Below are 25,477 nucleotides of genomic sequence, written 5' to 3' on the forward strand. Positions count from 1 at the left end.
AGAAAACAGTAACCACATCAAATTTCAACACATGACAATTGAATTAGACTTCAGCATCGCAGTAGCATCAGTAAAATGGCCTATTAAGTAACAAATTTGATTTGTGGCAAACGATCTATAAATGTTGATCATGTCGGTTTTACTTTAAACTCATTTATAAACTGTATGTAATGCTGCCAAGATAAGTTCCATGCTCTAATCAACTGACTGGCAGAGAGGGCCAATCGGGCTCTGGAGGATACCTCTTACCCAGAGGTAATGGCTCCAACTCCTCATCTGGAAATGACAACCAAAATACTTTCACTTACACAGCAGTCTAAAAAGGAGTTCAAAAAAGATTTCCATGTTTTCCTAAAACATTTTACTTAGAATTCATGAAAAAACAAAATGTGCTACAGAACAAGTGAAACTGGAATKATCTGCTGTGGGGTTCCTATTTTCACATGTCACAACTACAATTTGTCTTAAAAGACAGAACATTTGAATTCATGTTATTTAATTTACTTGTCTATTAAGTTTTATTGGATACTAATGTGTAGTCATTATAATTATAATTTTCAAACAGGTACATTTCTTACCTGAAATCTTTCCATGATGTAAACCTGACTTCTGTTTCTTTCAGATCTTTATTAGTTGTTGGCTTTGTCCTTATGCCTGGCTCCAACTTGGAACCTGTGCCTGGACCTTCCTCTATTTATATGCCATGGACTTGTCATTATTGCTCCAAATCTGATCAGATTGGTCGAGGTATTGATGAGAACGAGTAGGCTGGACTTTACGTGTTCCAAAACTTAGGACAAGATGTTAGTCACTATCATTGTGCTTTTTCTGTTATTAGCATTCAGCCTTGATGGTGTACCTTTATGCTAATTACAGTTATGGAAGCATATGCTGATGAGGCCATGTAACTGAGTGGAGTCCCCTTCATTCAACAGTATTTCGACCTCCTATCAAGTGTTCATGTGTGAGTCATCAGATTGTTCAGTTCTATATAGCTTCAAATTTAATTTATAATGGACATGTACACATTCACACATAAACATACACAAAACATACACAGACTGTGATATTACTAAAAGGACATTTTCAAGGTACGCACAGTGGTACAGTAGTAGTAGCTGCAAGCGCCCCTGTTTGGGCTCATTTGCAGAAACTGGTCAAGTAAAGAGGGAGGCAATAGCAGTGGAAGAAACACAAGAAAGAATTCCATGGTCAATGATCGACTTCCTCTACATGTCTGTTTATATGTAACACACGGCACTGAAAGTAAACGAAAGATGGAAACAGATGACATTGAAGCAAACTGTGCCAGGAGTACAAATAAATGTAGAAGTTTAAAATAAAAACGATTTTCTATAAATATTTTAGGAAATGAAACAAAATCTATTAGAAATAAATCTAAAAAAATACTAGCATATTCAATGGTATTTAAAAGTAAATGTATGTGTGTATGTATGTGCGTGTGTGTGTGTGTGTGTGTGTGTGTGTGTGTGTGTGTGTGTGTGTGTGTGTGTGTGTGTGTGTGTGTGTGTGTGTGTGTACAATGCACACCATTAAGGTGTGTATTACTAAATTCGCTCTGTGTATCATTGATGAGCACACTCCAGTCCGGTAGGTGGCGGTAAATGCACCTTAAGTTGGTTGCTATCCGCCAATAAAACACAAAGGAAGAAGGAAGTAAACGCAAATAAACAAGCTTTGCCTTTAAGCAAGTGACTTTACTATGCTGTATGACTATATTTATGAAAGGTTTTAACGATTTATAGGCTGTAAAGTGTTCTTTCTTTACTGCGTCTGGCTAAGTAGTTTCTTCCAAAGTGTTAGTATTTAACAACCTAGACAGATTTCTTTAGAGGAGCAGCTCTTTTGTCATCATTCAGAATGAGAACCGTTCTGATGGTGGCAGAGAAGCCTTCTTTGGCCCAGTCGATCGCCAAAATTCTCTCCAAAGGTAAATCGGAATTAATTCCTTATGTTTACACAGTCATATTTCTTACAATATTAATAAAAAGTTCGTATATTGCACTTAGTGAAAAATAATTAGGTAAGTAATTACTCAGGCTGACCTTTTCAATCCTCTATTTCTGTTATTTGTGATGATTTTCTGTTTACAGTTGATGAAGACATGACATTAAAATTAAAATATTACATTATTAAACATATTTTTAAACAAAAATGTGGACTTAATGAAAAAAGATGTTTAATATCTGCTTGAAAGGTTTTCATTTTCAAAAGGTTTACTTTTAACCCCAGAAACCTAATCGGAATGCATATTCAGATTTATTGAATATGATTGTATATGCGATTGAAACCAGTATCATGCAGCAACAATGTTTAACAAAAAAAATACTTTTAACATCATTTGCTGTATGCTTAATGTTAAACTGAACTGAAAAAAATATTCATTGTAACTAAACTAACTTCAAACATCTGTGGTCTGGAGGTCCATATGCAAGTTTAGAATATAATTCTACTGAATAATTTCTAAAAAATATACTTTTAATCAAAATATTTAGTATTAGCTTGGGTGGTATTTTTAAAGATATACAAATAAAAACTTAGCGGCAATAAGCAATAATTTGCCTTATTTAGCTGTTCACGAGAAGAAAAAAATAGATTTATATTTTCACCATATTATTTCATTTATAAATATCACAATTTCAACCTTAATAGTTAGCAAGCTAAATTATTAGTTTGCCATCTAAGCAATTTGCAAACTAAAGAGCTCCAGTCTAAATATTTAGCAATAAACTAGCTAAATATTTATATTTATTATTTAGCTTGAAACTGTGATGTGAAAAACATGGTGAAAATATTTGAAAAATGAACAGGTTTTTTTCTTATGACAGGCTAAATAGCTCAAACTATTAATGTTAATTTTTGATTGTGTAACAGTTACAAATGGCAGCCCATAGTGTAAATTCTATAAGTTCACAATTTCTAAATGGACTGTCATCAAATACCTTGGCTTGTGATTGTGACAAAGCCTATGTTAAAGAAAAGTCAGAGGGAAATCAGGTCCATCACTCCCTTTCTGATGACTTGTACTGAGAGACAAAGATATGTGTATGTGGTCAGTGTAATTTCCCCACAATGATAGCGTTACATGCCTGTTATATAAATTGTTTATACACTTTTTGTTAAATTTAATTTCAACATTCAGTCAGCCRGCATTCCATATCTTGGCATAGTACACATATCTCTTGTCCACAGTCCACTTCAGGTGACCCCTCAGGTTTTCTGTTGGATTTAGTTTTGGACTCACTGAAAAATGAAATCCCTGCTCAGTTTTCCTACAGTCAGCTGAGAGGATTTGGGTACGAATCGACTAGTATCTAGAACCTTTCATAATTTCGTCCGTCTAAGCTGTTGCATTTACATGAATTGTTTTGGAGTTTACTTCATGAGAAGTTGACCAGTGAGAACAACACAGAGCTGCTCACCAGTTGTGCCAAACCTGTGTGGCAGATGGCAATTATTAAAAAACAAATGTCAACCTGATGAATCTGCTGCCTGAATAATTAGTCTGCCTCTGCTGTTGTGTTGTTCTTCTCTTTCAGGAAGCTGTACCAGTCGGAAAGGGCTCAATGGAGCATGCTCAGTGCATGAATACAATGGGAGTTTTCAAAGCCAGACCGTCCGCTTTAAGATGACCTCTGTTTGTGGTCATGTGATGAGTCTGGACTTTATTGGTGGGTGTTCTCATATTGGATCCTGCTCTTTCTTCATCTTAGTCTTGATAGTATTTTGTTGCTTGGAGAACATAAATGTCATCTTCTTTAAAAAAATACAATTAAATGGGATCATTTGAACTCCTTACAGAATACAAGTTCTCTCATAGTAAGGGAAGCAGACAATTAAAGGTTTATGAGTTTGTTTCAGAATATTTCTTTGAAAAGAAAATTCTGTTTTTTTTTTTCTTTTGATTTTGTTTATTTTTGTAGTGAGTAAATTGTGCTTTCCCCCTTTTATAAGTAACTGCTTTTGTAATCCAGTCAGTTTTTTGATTCAGCAATTCTTGAGTCATGACAGGGAGAAGAAGATGGGAATTAGCGGTTAGAGAGAGACAACATAATCTATTATGTTCTAAATCAGATTATGTTCTAAAAAAGAGCTTTCATTTTTTATTAAATCATTTAAATACATATTATGAATATAGGAGTTAAACTTGTAACTATACAGTTTATGGTGCCTGCAGTTTATCTCTTTTTGCTGCAAGCTGACTTCTTGTGATGTAATTCAAAAATAGTGGAGAAATTTATCTGTAGAGCTGCACAAAATATGACTCTGCAGTCATCTTTTCAACATCAGTGTATGTAATCTTACAATGCAAAGGACAGCTTTGATGCACACTTAGCTGGATTACATATTTTACATGTAATTCATTTATTCTGTGCATATTAACATTATATATTTTGCCAGTTGGATGGACCCTAACTGCCGTTTATGCCCACAACTGATAAAAAGAGTCATAAAGATGTTTAATGCCATTGATATTACTGTTACAATATTATTGCAATTACCGTATTTTCCRCACTATTAGGCGCACCGGATTATAAGGCTCACCTTCAATGAATGGCCTATTTTAAAACTTTTTTCATATATAAGGCGCACCGCATTATAAGGTGCATAGAATAGACACTAGGGTTAAGGTTTCCACCTGTTCCGCAATGCAGGATGTGATTTGTTCCGTACTCTACAAATGTGGATGTGTAATAATAAAGAAGTGGTCCCCTAGTACTTCATATAGTAGGCTGCCCCAGTCATTGTTTCACTCACGGTGTTGGTGTTGCAATATTGTGTCCAAATGCTTTCTGGGTAACACAGACCAACCGACACGCTGCCGCCGCAGTCTCTGTCTCTCTTTAGGTGCGCCTTATAGTGCGGAAAATACGGTATGTATCTCGATGTCATGCTAGCCGAGTTTAATTCTTGTGAATTTCTTTGTGAATGGAGGAAGATATAAGTTAATACTTCTTTCTGCTCCTTTACATTCATTTCTTATATTTGTTCTGTGAAATATTCATATTCATAGGGAAAATAAAATAAAACAAAATGTAATGTTTACAAGCTTTTAAGTTCTTTATTTTTTTAGGTTAAACACCAACTCCTTGTAGTCCCTAAATTGTTTGCACAACTTCTTTTTAAAATAAGTTGTTTTTTTTTTGCTAGAAATAAAAAGTCTAGTGGAATCAGTACCTCAGTGCATATTTTTCTCTTTCTAGGAAAATACAACAACTGGGACAAAGTAGATCCTGCAGAGCTGTTCAGCAAAGCTCCAACGGAAAAGAAGGAGGCCAATCCTAAACTCAGCATGGTGAAGTTTCTCCAGGTTGAAGCCAGAGGCTGTGACTATGTGGTTTTATGGCTGGACTGTGATAAAGAAGGCGAGAACATCTGTTTTGAGGTAGCTTTCCTCATGTATACCAAGTCTCCACAGGAAATACATGTTTTAATTGAGGTTGAAAACATATTCACTAATATATTTGACATAGACTGAGCTGACAAGTATGTACAAGTATGTTAATTAGGATGTTGAACCTGTTGTCATTGTTAAAGAAAACCTTTCACCTGCAGGTTCTGGATGCCATCCAGCCAGTGCTGAATAAAAGCATTGTCAGGGATCAGAGTGTGTTCCGGGCCAAATTCAGTTCCATAACCGACACAGACATCTGGAACGCCATGAACCGCCTGGGAGAACCCAACAGAAACGAAGCGCTGTCGGTGGATGCTCGTCAGGAGTTGGACCTGCGAATCGGCTGCGCCTTCACACGGTATACTTCCACCTCCAGCCTCACACAGCTGGCTTCTTCCGCCAGTTTGTCTGCGTTCAATGAACTTTTAAAGTTCTGATCATATTTAGAAATTATAAAATTATTTTCTAATTATATGTGTTCTACAAAAATACAATCAAACTGACATTATGACTTTTCAGATAGTATTTCAGTATCATGTATTTTCTAGGCATATTGTGCCTTAATTAGTTGTTCTAACCAACGACTAATTGTATCTGTTAGTTTTAAAATTATTTTCTAATCAGTACAGGTCCTGTATGATCTTCATACTGAATCTGAACCAGTTTTTTTTTGTTTGTTTGTTTTTTTTCCAGATTCCAGACAAAGTACTTCCAGGGCAAATATGGGAATTTAGACTCTTCCCTGATCTCTTTTGGACCTTGTCAAACCCCAACACTTGGTTTCTGTGTGGAGCGCCATGATAAGATTCAGTCCTTCAAACCTGAAACATACTGGGTTCTGCAGGCAAAGGTACAGAGAATCCCTTTTTGAGTTTACGTTCTTGCCACATAGATCAGTCATTACTACTTAGTGTGGGTTCTACATACTTAATGGTTCATGTTTAGTACTTTGCCAGCAGCTGTCTTGTGTTTCATGTGAGTAAGGAACAGCTCTGGTTAAAATATACCTGCAGACAGTCACACTTCCCAAGAAGTCTGGGAAGTCTTTTTCCCAGACTTCTTTGCGGTCAGATCTCTTATTGCATGCTGTTTGCAGTGGTGTAACTCTTTACATGGTGTAGCTCTGTGCTGAACTGTTGCCTTATTCTGAGCCAAGGATGCTGAACCTGCTGTTTGTCGGTCAGGTGTTCAAAGGGAAGGACACACCTCTGACTCTGGACTGGAACAGGGTCAGGGTCTTTGACAGGGAGGTGGGGCAGATGTTTGTCAATCTGGCCAAGATTTCCAAAGAAGCCCAGGTAAGATTCAGAACATAACCATCCTGAGTACATTGGTGTTTGGATCGTTCCTGTCAGTTATCAGGAGGTGTTATTATATTTCAGCTTTGTGTGGAGTACAATACATGTGATAGACAAAACTTTTTGAAGCTGATTATCTGAAAATCATCTGGGGCTTCATGTATAAAAGAGTGCGCAGTTTTCACACGAAAACGTGGCATACAGAAAAATTTAGAAAAGTGCGGTGCACAAAAAAAATCAGATGCATAAAGCTGTGCGCACACAGGTGGCTGCGCACCTTTCCTTTATAAATCCTAATTTGCAAGAAATAGAGCGCAGCTGCTGGTCCGCCCTGTTGCCACCCTTAAATACATATGTAAATTAGTATAAATACCCAGACGTCTGCCGCCACGTGAAGCAGTAACCATGGCAACGTCCTTGTTTGTAGCAGTATAAGTATTTACAATAATAATAATTCTGTATTTTATGTAAATGTGCTTTCAGGGCACAAGGTCACCTCACAAAAACGAAAATAAATTTTAAAGAAAAGGAAAAAAAAGATCCAAATAAAAAAAATTATAATAATAAATAAAGAGATTGCGCAAATGCCTGTTTGAACAGCAGAGTATCCAGCACAGATTTAAAGAACGACAGCGTGTCAGAGAGTCCTTCGAGTGGGGATGTGGACGTTTATTCTAAATAGTAGAATCATATGCAGAAGTTGTACATTTACAGAATAGAGATGCTTTCTGTCCATAAAGGTGCATTCACAAAGCGGGCGGCTCGACTGAAGGATAACTGCAGTTGCACCGGTACCGCACGGCTCCTTCTTTAAGTTTTGCTCGGAGCTCCACGATGATCAGTCCAGCCAATTTAAACGCTAATAAACCATCATCAACATTTCCCAGCAGATCAATATGATCTCTCATCAATCTCCCTCTGAATCCTTCCATTGGTGATGTTCTCCATCAGAGCCAAAGCTCTCTGCCACAATTACGTTGTGTCGCATAATTGTAGCACAGAGCAAAGGTTGCCCCTTTGTGCAGCTACTTATGTACGTGTGATTGTCTATACACCCTTATCACCTTAAAATAATCAAACCTGTTTGGAGTTAATCTGCTGATCCAAACCTGTTTTCTTTATATAAGTGAGAATAAATTACCCCATAGATGTATTTCATGCGCTTCAGCACACAGTCCAATGTGTTTTATCTTTATGAGACAAAAACTGAGCAAATGTATTTTTTACATCCTTTAATTTTCTTTTCTTTATTTTGTGCACGTGTTAGGTTATTGTCTGAGGATAAATGCGGTTCAGTTTCATCGTTTATGTTTAAACAAAAAAATATTAAAACCATGAAAAAAACATCGGGTTTGGTGCTTCTTGGTCTAAGTAACAATAAATGTAGTCAGACTTCAGTGTATTCAAGTGAGTTTTGACTCTTTGTAGTTTGACATTGTCCACAGAAAACGTTTGTGTAGCTGCCGCACATTTTCATGCAGCGCAAAAGTGTGCGTATAATTACGCAAACTTTGAAGCAAAGTTAATTTTTATACATGGCGACTTGTGCATAAAATACGGCGCTGCACATTTTTTTGTGCGCACGCACTCTTTATGCATGAGGCCCCTGATGTGACTACTAAGACTGAAGTGCCTGTTTGATTTTGGTTGGTAGTATTAATAATCTTTGTGTTGTTTCTGGATGCAGGTGGAGTCAGTGAGTAAAAAAGAAAAGGTCAAACAGAGGCCTCAGGCCTTGAATACTGTGGAGATGCTGAGAGTGGCCAGCTCTGCTTTAGGTAAGTGATGTTTTCCTGAACCATCAGTCATCATAATACACATTAGACTGTTTTGCTTTGACATCAAGCCATAGGGGGGAACCAGCTCTCTTTCAGCGGAAAGTTAAACTCCTTCTTTGTGGAGTTGCTAGATGTACAAGGTAGTGGTGCGCATGTCCCTGAAAACTCTTACTCTGGAGTAATCTTTTAACTTTAGTTGTTATGATATTTGTTTCTCACTACGACATTAAAGAAACTTTAAAGTGGAGTTCTCCGTTTTGTGGACAAGCAGGTTCAGTTGGGAACAGATGTACTGATGGGATGTTACAGGTATGGGTCCCCAGCATACCATGCAGATTGCAGAGCGCCTCTATACGCAGGGCTACATCAGCTACCCACGTACTGAGACCACCCTCTACCATGAGAACTTTGACCTGAAAGGAACCTTGAAGCAGCAGATCAACAACACTGCCTGGGCAGAAGAGGTAGGACCAAATGGGTGCTGAGAATACAAAATTAGTCAGGCTAGTATATGCAAGGATGAGGGCACATAAAATTGCATGCATTGTGTTGCGTTTGGACATGGCAATTGGAATATATTTAAATGATTTTATTCAGAGTTAAAAAATTCTTTTCACCAGGTAAAAGCACTTCTTTCAATCGGCATAAACCGTCCCAGGAAGGGAAATGATGCAGGAGACCATCCACCCATTACCCCCACGCGTTCTGCATCAGAGGGGGAACTGGGTGAGTCACTCAAACCTCAATTTAAAACACAAAGGTAAAAAGTCTATTGACAGGAAAGGAAAGACTCTGTATAATGGCTGAAAGGAAAAGAAAGCCAAATAATAAAAAAATTCAAATAAAAACAAATAAATAAATTAAGAGGGCCATGACTTGAGATAGAAGTACGGAATAGGATTTGGGTCACTTAAAAAAAAAAGAGGAATGTTGACTTTTTTCTCAGAACTCTGATTCTATTTGAATGTATGTCAAAATCCAAATAAATAACCAAAACATTCCCAGGTCTACATCAGTTATGTTGTTCATGTATGAAAATAATCACATAACAGCTTCTTCTGTGTTATAAGATTTGTAAATCTGCACTTTATTCACAAGAAAAATCCGTCCTGCATTTGTTTGGTAGAATTCAGTCTTTTTGTTTGTGCAAAAAACAACATTTCTAATTCGGAGAAGAGAAGAATTAGAGGACCTCTTCTGATCCTCTTCTGTAGACTTGAAGCAAGAAAATGGAGAAATAAAATCAGATATATCAGATATTAAAAAGAAATATTGTAGATGAAAAATACTCAACCTAAACATTCAAGAAACCAAAAACCTTTCTTTTAATGTCAACTATTTATAAATTAGGTCTATAGTAATTTAATGACCCATTTTCTATGAGAAACAGACTATTCATTTGGTTGAAATATGGGTGAGTAGTTAAAAATAAAATGATAAATTTATGTTTTGCATTTTTAATGAAAATAAAAGATTTGTGACCCACACAAATACCAAAGTTTGGATATCACTACTGTGAAATGTATCTGTTCTCAGTCCTTTGAGTCTCAGAGCTTCTTCCTCTCCTCCGTCCTGCAGGGAGTGATGGCTGGCGCCTGTATGACTACATCACACGACATTTCATTGCTACTGTCAGTCAGGACTGCCAGTACCTACAAACCACTATAGACTTCAGAATTGGCACCGAGGCCTTTTCATGTAGCGGGAAAACTCTCATCTCACCAGGTAAAACCAGGCGTCTACACTGCTCCAATATGGAGTTCAAAGCAATCCTCTTTAAACACTTGGATTTTTAATCCGTTAAACAAACTTGTCTCGTCTTTGTGGGAATAAATCTTGTACCAGCTAAAGTCTGATGTTTTTGCCTGTTACACATCGTAGCATGGTAAACCTTCGGTCTGCATGGAATTGCTTGTCATCTTGTCTTTTTCTTTCCCCGTTCTTCTTCTTCATCAGAGATAAAAGAAAAACAATGATGGTAAAATTTGTTGTCTAAAATTTAGCTGATGATAGGCTAAAAATATTAAATGTGCTCCCTTGGGTCCTTTGATTGTATTTAATTAGTAAGAATACTGTATTCATGCCATGTTTTGGCATGAATACAGTGGCCCTCCTCTGACACTGGCCAGCAAAAAGCCTCTGACACTGGCCAGAAAAAAGCCAGTGTCAGAGGCTTTTTGCTGGCCTCTAAGGGGGTACTGCGTACCCCTAAAAGATTTAGCGGGGGTACGCAGTACCTGCAAGAGAAAGGAGCGGCTGTCTGCTGTAAAGAATCAATGGGTTCACTGTGCAGCCGAGAGTTCACCCACTAATCAGCCGTGACTGATTAGTTTTTCAAAAACAATCTAAAACACGACTTAATCAGTTAATAAATAATTTTTTTCCCATTCCATATTGTTTCTGAACTGTTGTGCTTTGCTAGAGCAGCGGTGCAATATGTCGACGCGGAAGTTTTGAGTCGATCTCGGCATTAGGTGACAAACTGAACGCCGCCAGTTCGCTGAGACCAGCACGTCCTCCTCTGACTGGCTTAAAACGTTCGGAACTTTATGAAAGAACTACAACAAAAAAAATCAACAAAACGTGTTCAAATTAATGACCCAACAACAATAATAATCTCAGTAATTATTGTTTCAACAAGATGTTGCGCAATTCTGTGCGTTTCGGTTCCATTACAGAAATAACTAGCAGAGCAGGAGTTTAAAGTTAACTAATCCACCACCGCTGTGTTCATGAGAGGCTTATTAATAATCGCAAAATAAATATCAAGCCTGCAAACCTAATATTGTAACGGACTGAATGTTATGTTTTTAATCTCTGGTCGGCTTGTGGAGCGCAGGAGGTTGCCATGGCAACGGGTGTGCTTAAATGACAGACGGAGAGTAAAAGGGTGCGAATCGTTTAGAGTTGATCGCCTGTTCGGGATGTTTTACCTTTTTTTTTTTACCTTTGCCTTGGTGCATCACAGCCGCTGTAGTTTCTGAACGTTCAATAAACGACAAACTTGGACTAATGACCTCGTTCTTTGTGAGTATAAGTCATTCACAACAAACATTAAACATGGTAAATATGTTTCATTAAGTATTTAACAAACAAATGGCTTCTCCCGCGATAATTATGTGAAATTAAATTGTCTAATATAAAAAAATTGTTTGGTGCTGTACTCTGTCTGGACACAGGATCAATAGAACCAGTTTAAAAGCTAAAATGAACGGTTATATGCCAGACATGGAAAACTGGGATGCCCTCCATGCCATGATGTTCAGGATTTAGGTCTCATGGCATCTCAAGGTGTCAACATTGCAGCCAGTGGACTGAGAGAAATACAGCTTTATTTTGTAACAACCAGCTTTTACCGCTACGCAAAAAAATGAATCAGCACAGAAACTCCAAAGCACTCAAAGAAGTAATATATATATATATTTTTTGTCATAGTACCCCCAAGAATCTGAAACTACTTTCTCCCCTGATCTGCTCCTCATGCAGCTGTAGCTCACACACTCAGAAGCTACACTCTATTTACCAGCCTTGTGAGGACAGTGGCTCTCTTACAACCATATGGCTGTTAATCTACCATATGCTACTTTTACTGATAATGCTGCTTCTACTTGTACTTATACTACTGTTGTTCCAACAGCAGGACAAAAGGACAGGGTGGCATACTACTCAAAGAGAATTTCCAATATTCTTTTGGTAGTATGTTCTTGGTAGTCAACATTCTTCTTAAAATGCTAGAACTTACAGTCCTAGCATTTTACTGTAAATCTAAATGCTAGTACTAGTCTCGATGTTGTCATTAGTATTTTAGATAGTTTTAACCATTTAGCTAATTTTACCTTATAAACTGCTGTAACCTTACATTTTAGCTTTGTAAGCTACAATTTTTAGTACTTTGGGTGGGATTTTTGCATTGTTCAAAAGTTTTTACTCCTCTACAACAGTTTTCCTATAGGCACTATATAGATTATGCTTTGTTCTGCTCCTTCTGCCCATTTCTTACATTTACCCAAGTCTTCTGCAATTGACTTCAAATGCTTTTGCAATTTTCACCAAAAGCATTCAGCGTACAGCATACACACTGCATTTTCACAGGAAATGCAAATTTTTTTCTTGTTACTTTAGGCTTGTTAAACTGTCTTTATGATGTCTGATCAAAGAACTGCACATTTCTAATGCTAATCTGTTTCACAGTTACAGAGAGCGTGGTTAGTTATGGAATTCTAATCAATCAAGTGACGCTACCCTCATATTGCAGTGCAGTGCCTAAACAATAGGTGTTGCATTGGAGAAAATGGAGAAAATTTGAGAAATAGGACCAGAAGAATGTGGTCATGAAGTTTCATTGCGTCAGAAACTCTGTCCTCATTTTTTGTTCACTTTTAGGAATACTGCTGTCTTTGCTTTCTGCAGTTACAAAATAACCTTGTTTTAATAACTTATCCAGTGAAGACATGCTGAAACAACTGATGTTTTTCCTCTGGTTGGAATGTGTCCACAGGTTACACCACAGTAATGCCCTGGCAGGGTATTCCTCTGGAGGAAGCGATGCCCACCTGCGAATGTGGAGACACTTTTACAGTGGAGGAGATCAAGCTGGTAGAGCGGCAGACGAGCCCTCCTTACTACCTGACCGAGGCAGAACTCATCACACTCATGGAGAAACATGGCATTGGTAAAAGCTAGACCTGTTGTCAGTTAGATCAGTGATCCCCAACCTTTTTATTACCGCGGACCGGTCAAGGCTTGGAAAATTTTGCTGCGGCCGGAGGCGGGTGGGGGGTCGGTGTTGGTGTTCCCGCTAAATCCTGAATATACCCTATTTGGGTTGTCTTGGAGTTTTTATCGCAACCTGTGGGGTTTTTCCTGTCTGGGAACGAGAATACGACCTGCTGAATGTGACAGGTAGCCAATCAGAAAGCGCGGTGACGTAAGAACAGAGGGGAATCCCAACCAGCTGACATATCGCGCAACTGAGTCCGGTGGATATCGGAGATGATATGTGGAAATGTTTATTATTAAATCTAAAGGTCATTATTATGCTTATTCAGTTAAAAATGTTAACTATGAAAAAACATATTCACCTCCAAATCATAGTGCAGCAAATAGAGCAGCTGCTCCCGTTGTCTTTTATCCACTGCCTTTTCTTTTTGTTACGTCTTTTATCTCTTAAAATGACTCCACAAACTATCACTATTGCTTCTACATCGTCATCCGTGTTTGGTTATTCTAAATTCCCGCAATGTTGGGAGGTTTTACTGGATTATCCTCTGGAATCGGGATGTTCGTGACTGGAATCGGTTCGTGTTGCTCCTGCCTTGGACACACGAACCGATTGAACCTGTTGAACTTTTATCAGCTCTGTGGTCACAGAGGTTTGGAGAATCGGCCGACAATTCTTAAATCTTTCCGTCTAAACCAGACTTGAGACTCACGACCACTGCCCAAACGCTCTGACTCTGGTCGCTAAGGTAACGTTTATATATCCCTTCAAAATAAGATACAGAAGTGCCACAAAAACAAACATTTTACTTTCGTGAAAATTTTAACTCACGATACATACTAACGGGATCCCTGAGCTTGTTTCTCTGCAACGAGACGGCCCCATCTGGGAGTGATGAGAGACAATAACACCCGAAGTGTTGCTTATATCCACAGCCTGCTTGGTCTCTATGTGGCAAAGCAGTTTGAAGCTTCATTGCCTCATTAGCAGCCGGTCGCCGCATGTTACGCAGAGCGGCTTGTAATGTGGGACTCACCTACTGGTCAGGGATAAATCTATTCTCCTGTCTCTTTGGGCCTTTTCCCTTCGCAAAGAAACTTTCCAAAGACACCTGATCTGTTTCTTACTCATTTTGCTGCTTGTGGGCTCAATGTTGGCGCGCAAGTAACTGAGAGAATCTGGTTAAAGGATTTTCAAAATAAAAGATCCTACAGACTCAAATAATACATAAAATGGAAATATTTCACTATTTCTTGCGCGGGTAGGGTAGTTTGCCGCTAATTTTCAGGAAATGTTATCGGTAGTATTTTTAGAATTCTCACAACTAGATTCCACGATATATGCTCTATGTTAATTTTTACCCACTAAATTATATWAAAAAAAAAATTCCATAATGACATTTTTGAAATCGTAATGTAATCCTCGGCCTTTCAGGTACTGATGCCAGCATCCCCGTCCACATCAACAACATCTGTCAAAGGAACTATGTGACAGTAGAGAATGGACGCAGACTAAAACCCACCAACTTGGGCATTGTCTTGGTACATGGCTACTACAAAATAGGTACATTTCTTTCATTGCTTTTACTCTCTCAGATGAAAACTTTTGGTTTCAAAGTGCTATGGCAACTGATGCAGATGTCCTGTCTTGTTCTGAAGGTTTATAAAATCCATTTTGGGACTTTAAGGCAGCCAGACTTTCTTTGAAAATGCTTGCTTTATTTTGCAAAGTTTAATAAATTAATAAAAATAGATTTGGGTGAACCAAAGTCTGTTTTTGAGTGACTAAATTGACATAGGTTTTTTGTATTAAATGTAAAAAGTGTAGCTATTGAAAGACATAGAAAATACTTTTTATTGAACCTAAGATTTTATTTACTTGTCATAATTTTGTTCTAATTAAAAATAAAGTGTCCATTTGCATCAACAACCTTTGCTGGCGAAACAAATTGGTGTTATTCTTGAATCATGGTCAGGAGACACACAAAATCAGTCCTGGGGCCATTAATGGTCCAGGCTACACTTTGAACAGCCCTGTTTTAAGTGGTTGACATTAGAAAAAGCATATTTTGTGTGGGAGCGCAGATGCAGAGCTGGTGCTCCCTACCATCCGCAGCGCYGTGGAGAAGCAGCTGAACCTCATCGCTCAGGGAAAAGTGAACTACCAGCAGGTGCTGCAGCACACACTGGAGATCTTCAAGAGGAAGTTTCACTACTTTGTTGATTCCATCACCAGTAAGTTTACCACACTACCTGCAACTATCTCCGTATGCAGCAGCAGTACATGGACAGTTGAGATCTGATGGCAACAATCACTGTATTGGAGACACTTACATATTTTAAATCAGATTGAATGCTTCCTGTTTGAAGTCAGTTAGGAATACCCAAATCATTTTTATTTTCCGGAATATTGAGTTTGCATTTATTTCCTCAATACTGCCTTTTAAATTGAATGACTTGTGTCAGGTGTTCCGGCTTTCCTTCCTCAAGCTTCTCACAGTACTTTACTGGAGTTCAGGCCCATTCCTCCTGACAGAACCTGGAACTGGGCCAGGTTTGTTGCTCTCACACCTTTTCAGCTCTGCTCACAAATGTTCTGCGGGCCTGAGATACGAGCTTCTTGATGGACACTTCAGAACATTGACCGATCAGCCACTATTTAAGTTCCCTTCATGTCTTATTTGTTAGGTCAGTTTTGTGTTTGAGTTCTTTGTGTTACTATCTGAGTTATTGTTTGTTATGTTGACCTCAGTTTTGGGCCCAATTCATCATTTTTGAACTATTTTTGGACTTTTTGTAATAAATAAAGAATATTTTTGGAATCCATTCAGTGTTTTTTTAGCTGGTTATGTGTAGAATCCTCACAGACTAAATGTAAGATAAAATAATAAGAATCATGCACATGTTAAAATATTACTCTAGTTCAGAGAAAACTTTGATTTTAAACCCACTCAGAGTTGGGTTGTATAGTCTGATGGCTACAGGCAGGAATGACTTCCTGTGGCATCAGCAGGGCACCAGTCTTTCTGCAGTAAAACAGCCCCACAGTTGGGACGGTGTTCTCAAGGTCCCTTCGCCCCCAGATCTAACAGTGGTCATTATGGCTGAACAGTTCACGTTTTTGTTTCTTCACAGAATTGGGCATTTCCCCCAAAGTGAAGATATTTTTTTCTTGAGTGCATTTGCAATCTTACTTTTTATGTTATTTTTTGAGAAATGGTTTATTTACCATCTTTCAGCTTCTATTGATACAGAACCTGTTTCACAGCAGCGTCTGCATGTGAAACAAGTCAGTGGTCACTAACTTTTACTTTGGGTTTTCTCCTCCATGAACAGTGTGCTGGCTGCTCATTGCCATACTATTTATATTTCCATGTAGTTGTTGAACATATGGCCATGGAACCTTCCGGAATCTGGAAAATGCAAACAAGACTGAATCTACAGCTCCGTGTTCCTATTGCTGATGTTTTGGCTGATTCTCATCTTCCATGATGTTGCATAAGCACATAGTGTGTTTAAGACGTTGCCTTGAAATATATGAACAGGTGTGGATCAAATATTTTGATCAAAAAGCTAGAAAACCAGGACTTCATCATCTTGACATCCCCAAGTAGTTTGGGGAAGTCAAGATGACTTCCCCAAACTAGTCTAGTCTTAATGTATGTAAACTTATGTTTTAAAGTTAAAACATATTCTCACAAATGTCTTTCTGTCATTATTTACTCATAAATAGAAATCATCTTTGTAATTCTAACTGATCTAAAACAGGAAAGTCAGTTGATTTTATGATACACAAAAGGTTCTGAGTATTATACAGTGTATGTAAATATCTGGTTTCAGGTTTACTTACTGTTCATAAAGTAATAAAGTACAAGTTGTTATGTAATGCGTGTTGGTTGTAGTAAGAAAAAGCAAGCTGTTGCTAGGCTAGTGGTTCTGTTGTGATCCTGTCCAGACTGTGTGTGTGTGCGTGCGTGCGTGCGTGGGTGTGGGTGGGTGGGTGCGCGTGTGTGTGTGCGTGTATGCATGTGCATTTGTTGGTAAAACCAACAAATGCACAAATGTTTGTAGGACCATTTTCCTGACACATACTACGCTGTGGGGACTCACTCCTCCTTGTGAGGACTGAAGCTTGGTCCCCACAAGGGGAAGTGCTGTTTTTGGGTCAGGGGTCAGATTTAGGACTAAGGTGTGAATTTAATTTTAGTCAGGGTTAGGTATCTGATGGTTAGGGGGTAGGGTAAGTGTTAGGCTGTAGAAAATGAATAGAAGTCGATGTAAAGTCACCACAATAAAACATGACTGTGTGTATGTGTGTGTGTGTAGGTATGGATGAACTGATGGAGGTCTCATTCTCCCCCATCGCTGCCACTGGGAAGCCCCTCTCCCGCTGTGGCAAGTGCCACCGCTTCATGAAATACATCCAGGTGAGTGGATCTAGTCAAAGTGTCCATGTTCTGTGTGTCTCTGTTGTCCTGCGATAGACTGTCCAGTGTGAAAACTTTGGACAGAAAAATTAAAATGAAAAATTAGGTGCTGGAGCCTTCTCTAATTACTGCTGGAGATGGCTCCCCAGAAATCCCGCAAGGAGAAGCCGTTATGGCGGATATATGGAAATGGTAAAGTGTTGCAGACCTGGCAATAGTTTTCAGATTAATCAGGTTTAATGTGTGGAATTTTGGAAATGAGCATCAAGATGTTTGCTGCTCTCTGACTAGTTTCTAGATTGATAGTTTGATCCTCCAAAATATAAATGTGATTCCATCCATGACACAGTTACGTATCATATTAACAACAACATGAGGCCATTTTTGTTTCAGCCGTCAGTGAAACAACACTGTGGAGTTGAGCGCCCCCTTCAGATTGAGAAAACATGAACATCTTTAAACTTTTATCTGACCTCTTGTATTTTGGTTATGTTGGTTATTAAAGTAGGAGTAACAGTTGATCCTTATTAGAAATCTCTGATGAAATCATTGTTGTTATAGTTGTTACTCATATTTCTGATGTCATCATGTGGTGTTCTTTTTTCTGCTTTTACAAAGCTATGTTTACATAATGAATTTTCTATGTACAGTTTTATTTCTGTAACTAAAGTTGACAAATTATATTATATCAAGTAACCTGCTTGTAATCATGAGATTCACTGAAAACCTGTTGCGCTCTGGTGCCCTCTTGAGGCCATTGTGCCTTCCACCTCTGTATGTAGGATTGAATTTTAATTAATTTAATTTATTTTAATTTGTTTTTAGCACTTTACAAATTTGGAATGTAAAAAGTAGAACTGAGCCTGAAACCCATTTGTGTCTCCACAACATTCTTGGTGTGATGTAATTTTCATATGTGTGATATATAAAGCGTTTATAGAAGCCAGCAGCAACACTCAGACCTGCAAGGATTTATTGTGTTTTCTTCAGAAACAGGAAGAAACCTCCAGCAGAACCACACCCTGGCTCTGTGTGAACAGCCACTTCTTGACTTAATGAGAATAACTGCAACAAGACAAACTCAATGTTATAATGCATGGAAAGTGTGTTGTTACTGCAAAATCTGTTAGCAATATTTACATCAGGCAGGGCAGTTTGGAATGTTATTTTGTTGGCAGTTGTATTCCAAGTGTTGTGAGTTCTTCACATGCCAATACATCATTGAATCAGTTGGATGGAGTCTCAGCAAGCATTGGAAGCATTATGAGTAAAATAATATCTTCTTCATTTCACACAATCATGGAACAGTTCAAATGAACTGCAGGTATTTTCTCCAGATGAGGTCATGAAGCACAAGTTGTGTTTTTGTTTAACTCCTGACTGAAAGTCTGTAGAGATATTAGTTCATACAACTGGTACTTTTTCATGTTTAGCACACTGATATATAATCCCAAACTGAGAAACCACATGACGCTAATAGACATCAAAAGTTTCTGTAACCGTTTCTGTAATAGAAACTTTGTATGACTTCAGAATGTAAAATCAAATGAGCTATTGATTTTCTGTACCTGGTCAGGGTTTAATTTGACATATTTAACATCAATTGTAAATGACACCTGGTCAGGTGTAACTAGTACCAGGTACAACTGGCAACTGTTGACATGATACTGTACTATAACACTCCATAGTGTTATACTTCCTCAAGAGAACAGGACATTATGTCCATCATAGTATTATGTCCATCATCATAGTGGCTGTGTGGAAGTGATGATACTAACCTGACTGTGTACTGGAGGTATGAGCAGAGTGACTGAGTTGTTCCTGTTCCTACAGGCCAAGCCTAGCCGGCTCCACTGCTCCCACTGTGACGAGACCTACAGCCTCCCGCAGAATGGAGCCATCAAGCTGTACAAGGAACTCCGCTGCCCACTGGATGACTTTGAGCTGGTGCTGTGGACGTCTGGGGCCCGGGGCAAGAGCTACCCACTGTGTCCCTACTGCTTCAGCCACCCCCCTTTCAGGGACATGAAGAAAGGTACTGCTGTTGACTCCCATTCTTCACTTTTCTGCTGTTCGTTTTCAGAAATGCCATGTTTTAATTTTAATATGTTAAGGTACATAAGAATCTCTGATCTCTGATGAACCTTTAGAATTTGATCTGAAAAGCTGGCTTCCCTTTTGTCTGTAATGATTGTTTGCAAGTTGGCACCAGAATCAGGACTAAGTGAGGGAAGAAAGACAAAACCAGGGGCCGCATGCATAAAGCGTGCGTATGCACAAAAAATGTGCGGCAAAATACACTGCTCAAAAAAATAAAATCAAACTGTCCACTTAGGAAGCAACACTGATTGACAACGGGGACCCTCGTCGGGTCAATCAGTGTTGCTTCCTAAGTGGACAGTTTGATTTCACAGAAGTTTGATTTACTTGGAGTTATATTGTGTTGTTTAAGTGTTCCCTTTATTTTTTTGAGCAGCATATTTTATGCACAAGTCAGCATGAACGTGGCGTGAAAGTTTGCGCAAATATACGCAAACTTTTGGCCTGCCGTGAAAATGTGCAGCAGCTAAGCGCATTTTCTTTGTGGACAACAACAAACTACAAAGCACTAAAAGTCACATAAATACACTGAAATCTGACTCCATTCATTGTTATTTAGACCAAGAAGCATCAAACCCGATGTTTTTTCATGATTTTAATATTTTATTGCTTAAATGTAAACAATGAAACTGAACCGCATTTATCCTCAGACAGTAACCTAACACGCACACAAAATAAAGAAAATAGAAATAAAACCTCACTCGAATGTAAATAGTACTTTTCCTCAGTTTTTGTCTCATAAAGATGTAACGCGTCGGTCTCTGCCAAAGCGCGTCGATCTGTAGGGTAATTTCATTCTCACTAAAAAAAGAAAACGGTGTTGATCAGCAGATGAACTCCAAACAGGTTTGATTATTTTTAAGGTGTGTATATAATCACATATATAAGTAGCTGCGAGCCGCGTAATTGAGGAGCTTTGGCTCTGATGGAGAACATGGGAAGGATTCAGAGGGAGCAATTGATCAGAGAACATATTGATCTGCTGGGAAATGTTGATGATGGTTTATTAGTGTTTCCAGACTGATCATCCTGGATATCTGAGCAAAATTTAAAGAAGGAGCCGTGCGGTACCGGTGCCGGTCCAGCTCCAGCCATCATTCACAAAGCGGCGCCTGTATGGACAGAAAGCAGCTCTATTCTGTAAATGTACAACTTATGCATTTGATTTCTCTATTTAGAATAAACGTCCACATTCCAAACTCAAAGGACTCTGACGCGCTGTCTGTCTTTAAATCCCGGCGGAACGCCCTGCGGTTTAAACAGGCATTTGCTCTTGGATTTTTTTATTTTTAAAATGTATTATTTTTATTTTTGTAAGGTGACCTTATGTGTCCTGAAAGCACCTTTTAAATAAAATATAGAATTATTATTATTATTATTTTAAATACTTATACTGCTACAAACGAGGAGGTTGCCATGGTTATTGCTTCACTTGGTGGCAGACTTCTGGGTATTTCTACTAATTTACATATGTATTCATGGGTGGTGACACAGCTGCACTCATTTCCCACAAATTGGGATTAATGAAGGAAAGGTGGGCATGTATGTACATACGGCTTTATACATCCAAATTGTTTTTGTGCGCCGCACTTTTCTAAATTGTCCGTACGTTAAGTTTTAGTATGAAAACTGCGTACTCTTTTATTTATACATGAGGCCCTTGAACTTTATAATCTGATGGTGTGAGTGTTTGATAGGACTTTACATAAGCTACGCTGGATGATAATGTGATGACTGGTTTTCCACATACCAATCCTGAGTGATGTGACCTTCATGTGTGTTTACACCAGGTATGGGCTGTAACGAATGCACCCATCCAACCTGTCAGCACTCCCTCAACTCTCTGGGCATCGGCCAGTGTGTGGAGTGTGACAGTGGCATCTTGGTGCTAGATCCCACATCTGGACCAAAATGGAGAATGGCTTGCAACAAGTGCAATGTAGTGGTGCACTTCTTTGAGCATGCACACAAAATCCAGGTAAGAGAGGCTTGTCTGGTGACTCAGCCTCATATTGGACTCGTGTTTACAATTGCTAAATGTTCTGCTCATGTTGTTGACTTCATTTATTGGCAGAGCTGCTAACGATGCATACAGATGGAACATACATTCTGAAGCAGCATGACTGCATTCTGAACAATCCTGAAAAAAAAATCCTAACTTTAATTTTCAGTTGAGAAACAAATCCCACTTTAAGACACATTTATTATTAACTGTGGCCTAATTCTTTATATTTGTGGTACGCCTCATTTTGCCTACAGAAGWGCACTCCTTGAAAGATTTCGCTAAGTCGAAGCAGACACACACGCATGCCCACACAGACACGCATGTGGTTCAGAGTGCAGGGTTTCTTCACACTTCAGTTCATTAAACTGGGAGGAGCATGGAGGAAGACAGAATCTCTCTCTGATGAACTATTTCTGTGTTGATTTGGCTACATCTTTGAGATCTTTACCTAGCAGTGACCTATTTCTGGTTGTCTGTCACAATACACAATGACTTTTATTTTAAATGTCCTGGTAGGAGAAACAGCCCCACAGCATCACAAATTTTCCACTATACTTGGTGAGTCTGAGATTCTCTGGCACCAGATGCTCCTGAAGTGTTTTCTGCTGAAAATCAAACTTCTCATCTGATGAAAGCACAGATTCCAAGTTCAAATTTAGAAAACTCCACATGCTTCCATCTGGAGGACAGGAGATTTTTTCCAGTGTACTCCTTCCAAACATCTGCTGGACTTTTAGATTGTGTCTGATGGCTATAGTGGAGCTTAGGGTTGGGTGACCCCTGACTGCTGTCATCTTTATGGATTTTATGTTTTTTTTAACCTCCTGCACCATTTGCCTCACCATGTCTGGCAGCCATATAAACATGAGTCCTCAGTCAGTCATTGCTTAAAAGTTCATTAAAACTTTTTATCAATTTAAAAAAAGATACAATATAAATGAAGTAGGAAGTTTTCAAAAAGCTTTAGTTTTATTTATTTGAATGAGACTATGAATAAGTTCTTAACATGGGATTTTTTTCACAGTGTAAATATAATCAAGTTGCCGTATTTTCCGCACTATAAGGCTCACCTAAAAACCTTCAATTTCCTCAAAAGCCGACAGTGCGCCTTATTATCCGGTGCGCCTTATATATGAACCAATATTGAGCCACAACAGGTCTAGCAACTACGGTAAGCAGCCGCCGAATAAAATAAAGCAGTCGCCCGTAGAAGAAGAAGCGCGCGGTGCATGCTGGGATAGTTGTCAGAATGCTGGGTTGTTAATAAAGTTTGACTGATCTATCTACCTACCGACCTGATCAGGTCGTCTGCAGGTCATTTAGCACCATGTTCTCCACCAACATGCTGTGCGCGAACAGAGAAGGGTGACCATCGTCCGGCCATGCCCCGGCCCAGTTGCGGAAGGCTCTCCTCGCCGACCGGAGTCGGACTGTTTTGTTGACATTCTTTATGTCAACAAAGTGGCTTTAGACATTCATCCGGGGTTCTTCGACTAGGGTTACCAAGGGACCAGCCCCTATACATTTAAAGCCGGGGGGCGGGGGGGGAGAGAGAGACAGAGACAGAGACAGAGACTGCGGCGGCAGCGTGTCGGTTGGTCTGTGTTACCAAAAAGCAGTTGGGCACAATATTGCAACACAAACACCGTGAGTGAAACAATGACTGGCGCAGCCTACTATATAAAGTACTAGGGGACCACTTCTTATACATCCACATTTGTAGAGTACGGTACAAATCACATCCCGTATAGATTCAATACGGGACGGGTGGCAACCCTAACTGTAGCGTCTATTCTATGCACCTTATAATCCGGTGTGCCTCATAGTGCGGAAAATACAGTACATTTTTTCAAAATGATTCACTAAAAGATTATCCTGCTGGAACTAATTTTTCCCCGGTTTTAACACTTCTTTATGAGACTTTTTTTAATAAGTGTATTATATGGTTCTAAATCAAGACAAACATGGCAGCAGTTTAAAATGTGGATTCAAAGTGTACGGTTAACTTGTCATATTGTTGGAATTTGAATTTGGCCTCAGTTGAAACAAACATAATTGGATATTAATAAAGTCAGACATCACTTAATGCAAAATTGGGGAAAAGCGGGAGTGGTAACTGATTTCTGCAGGTATAAACTGCGTAGCCAGTAGTTCCACCTGCAGATCAGACCTGTTTGGTTGATGTTCTCAGCCACATGGTTGGATTAAACCAAACCGTACAGTCAGGCTGTGTGTGAGCTTGCCCTCAGGTTTTCTGGCCTCTCTCTCTTCTCAGGTGGCACAGGAGAGCTGTGATGCTTGTGACGCCTCACTTGTTGCTGTGGACTTCAACAAGGCCCGCACTCCACTTCCTGACAACGAGACCCAACACACCGGCTGTGTTTTCTGTGATCCCGTCTTTCAGGACGTGGTGGAGCTCAAACACGCCACTATGAGGCACTCCATGCACCGAGGTGGGGGCGCGAGGCGAGGAGGTCGAGGACGAGGCAGGGGACGCCGTGGCAACCCTAAAAAACCCAAAGATAAAATGGCAGCTCTGGCAGCATACTTTGTGTAACAACCATAGAATACCAAAGCACATGGCCATATGAAGTCCTGTTTCTGAAGCTTAAAGATCTAATAAAACAAAGTTTACCATCCACGTTTGTTTGTCTTTGTAACAGTTGTTTGACTTTAACTAAATGTTTTCTAGAAAAATGTTAATTATTTCAAGGTTTGGTCTTCACCAACTTCACCAACAGGTGAAGTGATTTATTGAAGCCTGAAGGTGTGTGGGTGGTCTCGTCTTTGTGTTGGCCTGGTGATGGACAGGTAAAGTGGAGACAAACTGCTTTAGAGAATGTGGATCTTATTTCCACACCAGTCTGTGCCAGCCGTGCTCTTCCTGAAGAACCGTTCACTAGCAGTGTTCTGGTGGACCTCTAGATGGACCCATCATGCCTCTCGGATGGCTCAGGTCTTCAGTGTTTTTTTTCTCCATTTCTCAAATGCTAAACTTATAGAACTTTTTATTTTTTTCCCCACAAGCCAGATTCACCACACACCATATAGTTTGACAGGCTTATACAATAATAATGGAATCCAGCAGACACAACAATTTGTTTTTCATTGTTTATTGACGCAAATGAAGATTCGTAATTTGTGAGCATCTTGTATTCTGTGAAAGGTTGCTGAGCAATTAAATTGGCTGTTTTCTGAAAGTGGTCATTGTATTTAAGCGTTGTAGAATTTGACCAAACAAGGGGGACTCGGGTCTTCAAGCTTCAAGCACGGCTCCTGCTTTGAAAAACATGGATCTATTCTATGATCGCGACATATTTCTGAACTTTCCTGAGATTTTTCAAAATGGGCTGAGGCAAAGTGCATCATAATTATTATCCAGAATATTCTCATTTCTTATTGTTCAGTTGGACTGTTATCAAAACCCCATTTTATGTTGAGCCTTACAGGGAACATAAAGTATGTTTGTTACAATTATCAACACTAACATCATTCCTACATACAATATGTTCTTTGTTCAATAAAGTTTTAAATGTAAAATTACTACTGGTTCTTGGAGTTCAGACAGAGAGGGAAGAAAAAGTAGCCAACTTCCCGAAAATGTTTCTTTAGTGGAAAAGATCCCTTAAGGTGAAGCTGCTGAGGGTAATGCACTGCACCAATCTGATTTTATGATAGACAACTTGACTTTTTCTTAAAATACATTATACGAAGAGAGCCACAAATGTCTGGTC

General features: G+C 39.0%; 2 protein-coding genes across 2 annotated transcripts in view; one reads left to right on the forward strand and one right to left on the reverse strand.

The window, feature by feature from the left end:
* zbtb26 (zinc finger and BTB domain containing 26) overlaps positions 1 to 25,477 on the reverse strand; it is a 1,115,122-nt gene that overhangs the window by 325,479 nt on the left and 764,166 nt on the right. The window lies entirely within an intron of this gene.
* top3b (DNA topoisomerase III beta) lies at positions 1,663 to 24,384 on the forward strand. The gene is made up of 17 exons (XM_008417419.2): positions 1,663 to 1,951; positions 3,561 to 3,692; positions 5,226 to 5,407; positions 5,578 to 5,774; positions 6,110 to 6,266; positions 6,601 to 6,714; positions 8,402 to 8,492; positions 8,802 to 8,956; positions 9,113 to 9,218; positions 10,071 to 10,217; positions 12,991 to 13,164; positions 14,647 to 14,775; positions 15,297 to 15,446; positions 17,538 to 17,638; positions 19,472 to 19,673; positions 21,529 to 21,716; positions 24,019 to 24,384. The coding sequence occupies exons 1-17, from the start codon at positions 1,882 to 1,884 to the stop codon at positions 24,298 to 24,300; spliced, it is 2,577 nt and encodes an 858-aa protein (XP_008415641.1). The 5' UTR covers positions 1,663 to 1,881; the 3' UTR covers positions 24,301 to 24,384.

Source organism: Poecilia reticulata, linkage group LG9 (assembly GCF_000633615.1).
Source record: "Poecilia reticulata strain Guanapo linkage group LG9, Guppy_female_1.0+MT, whole genome shotgun sequence".
Classification (NCBI taxonomy): domain Eukaryota; kingdom Metazoa; phylum Chordata; class Actinopteri; order Cyprinodontiformes; family Poeciliidae; genus Poecilia; species Poecilia reticulata.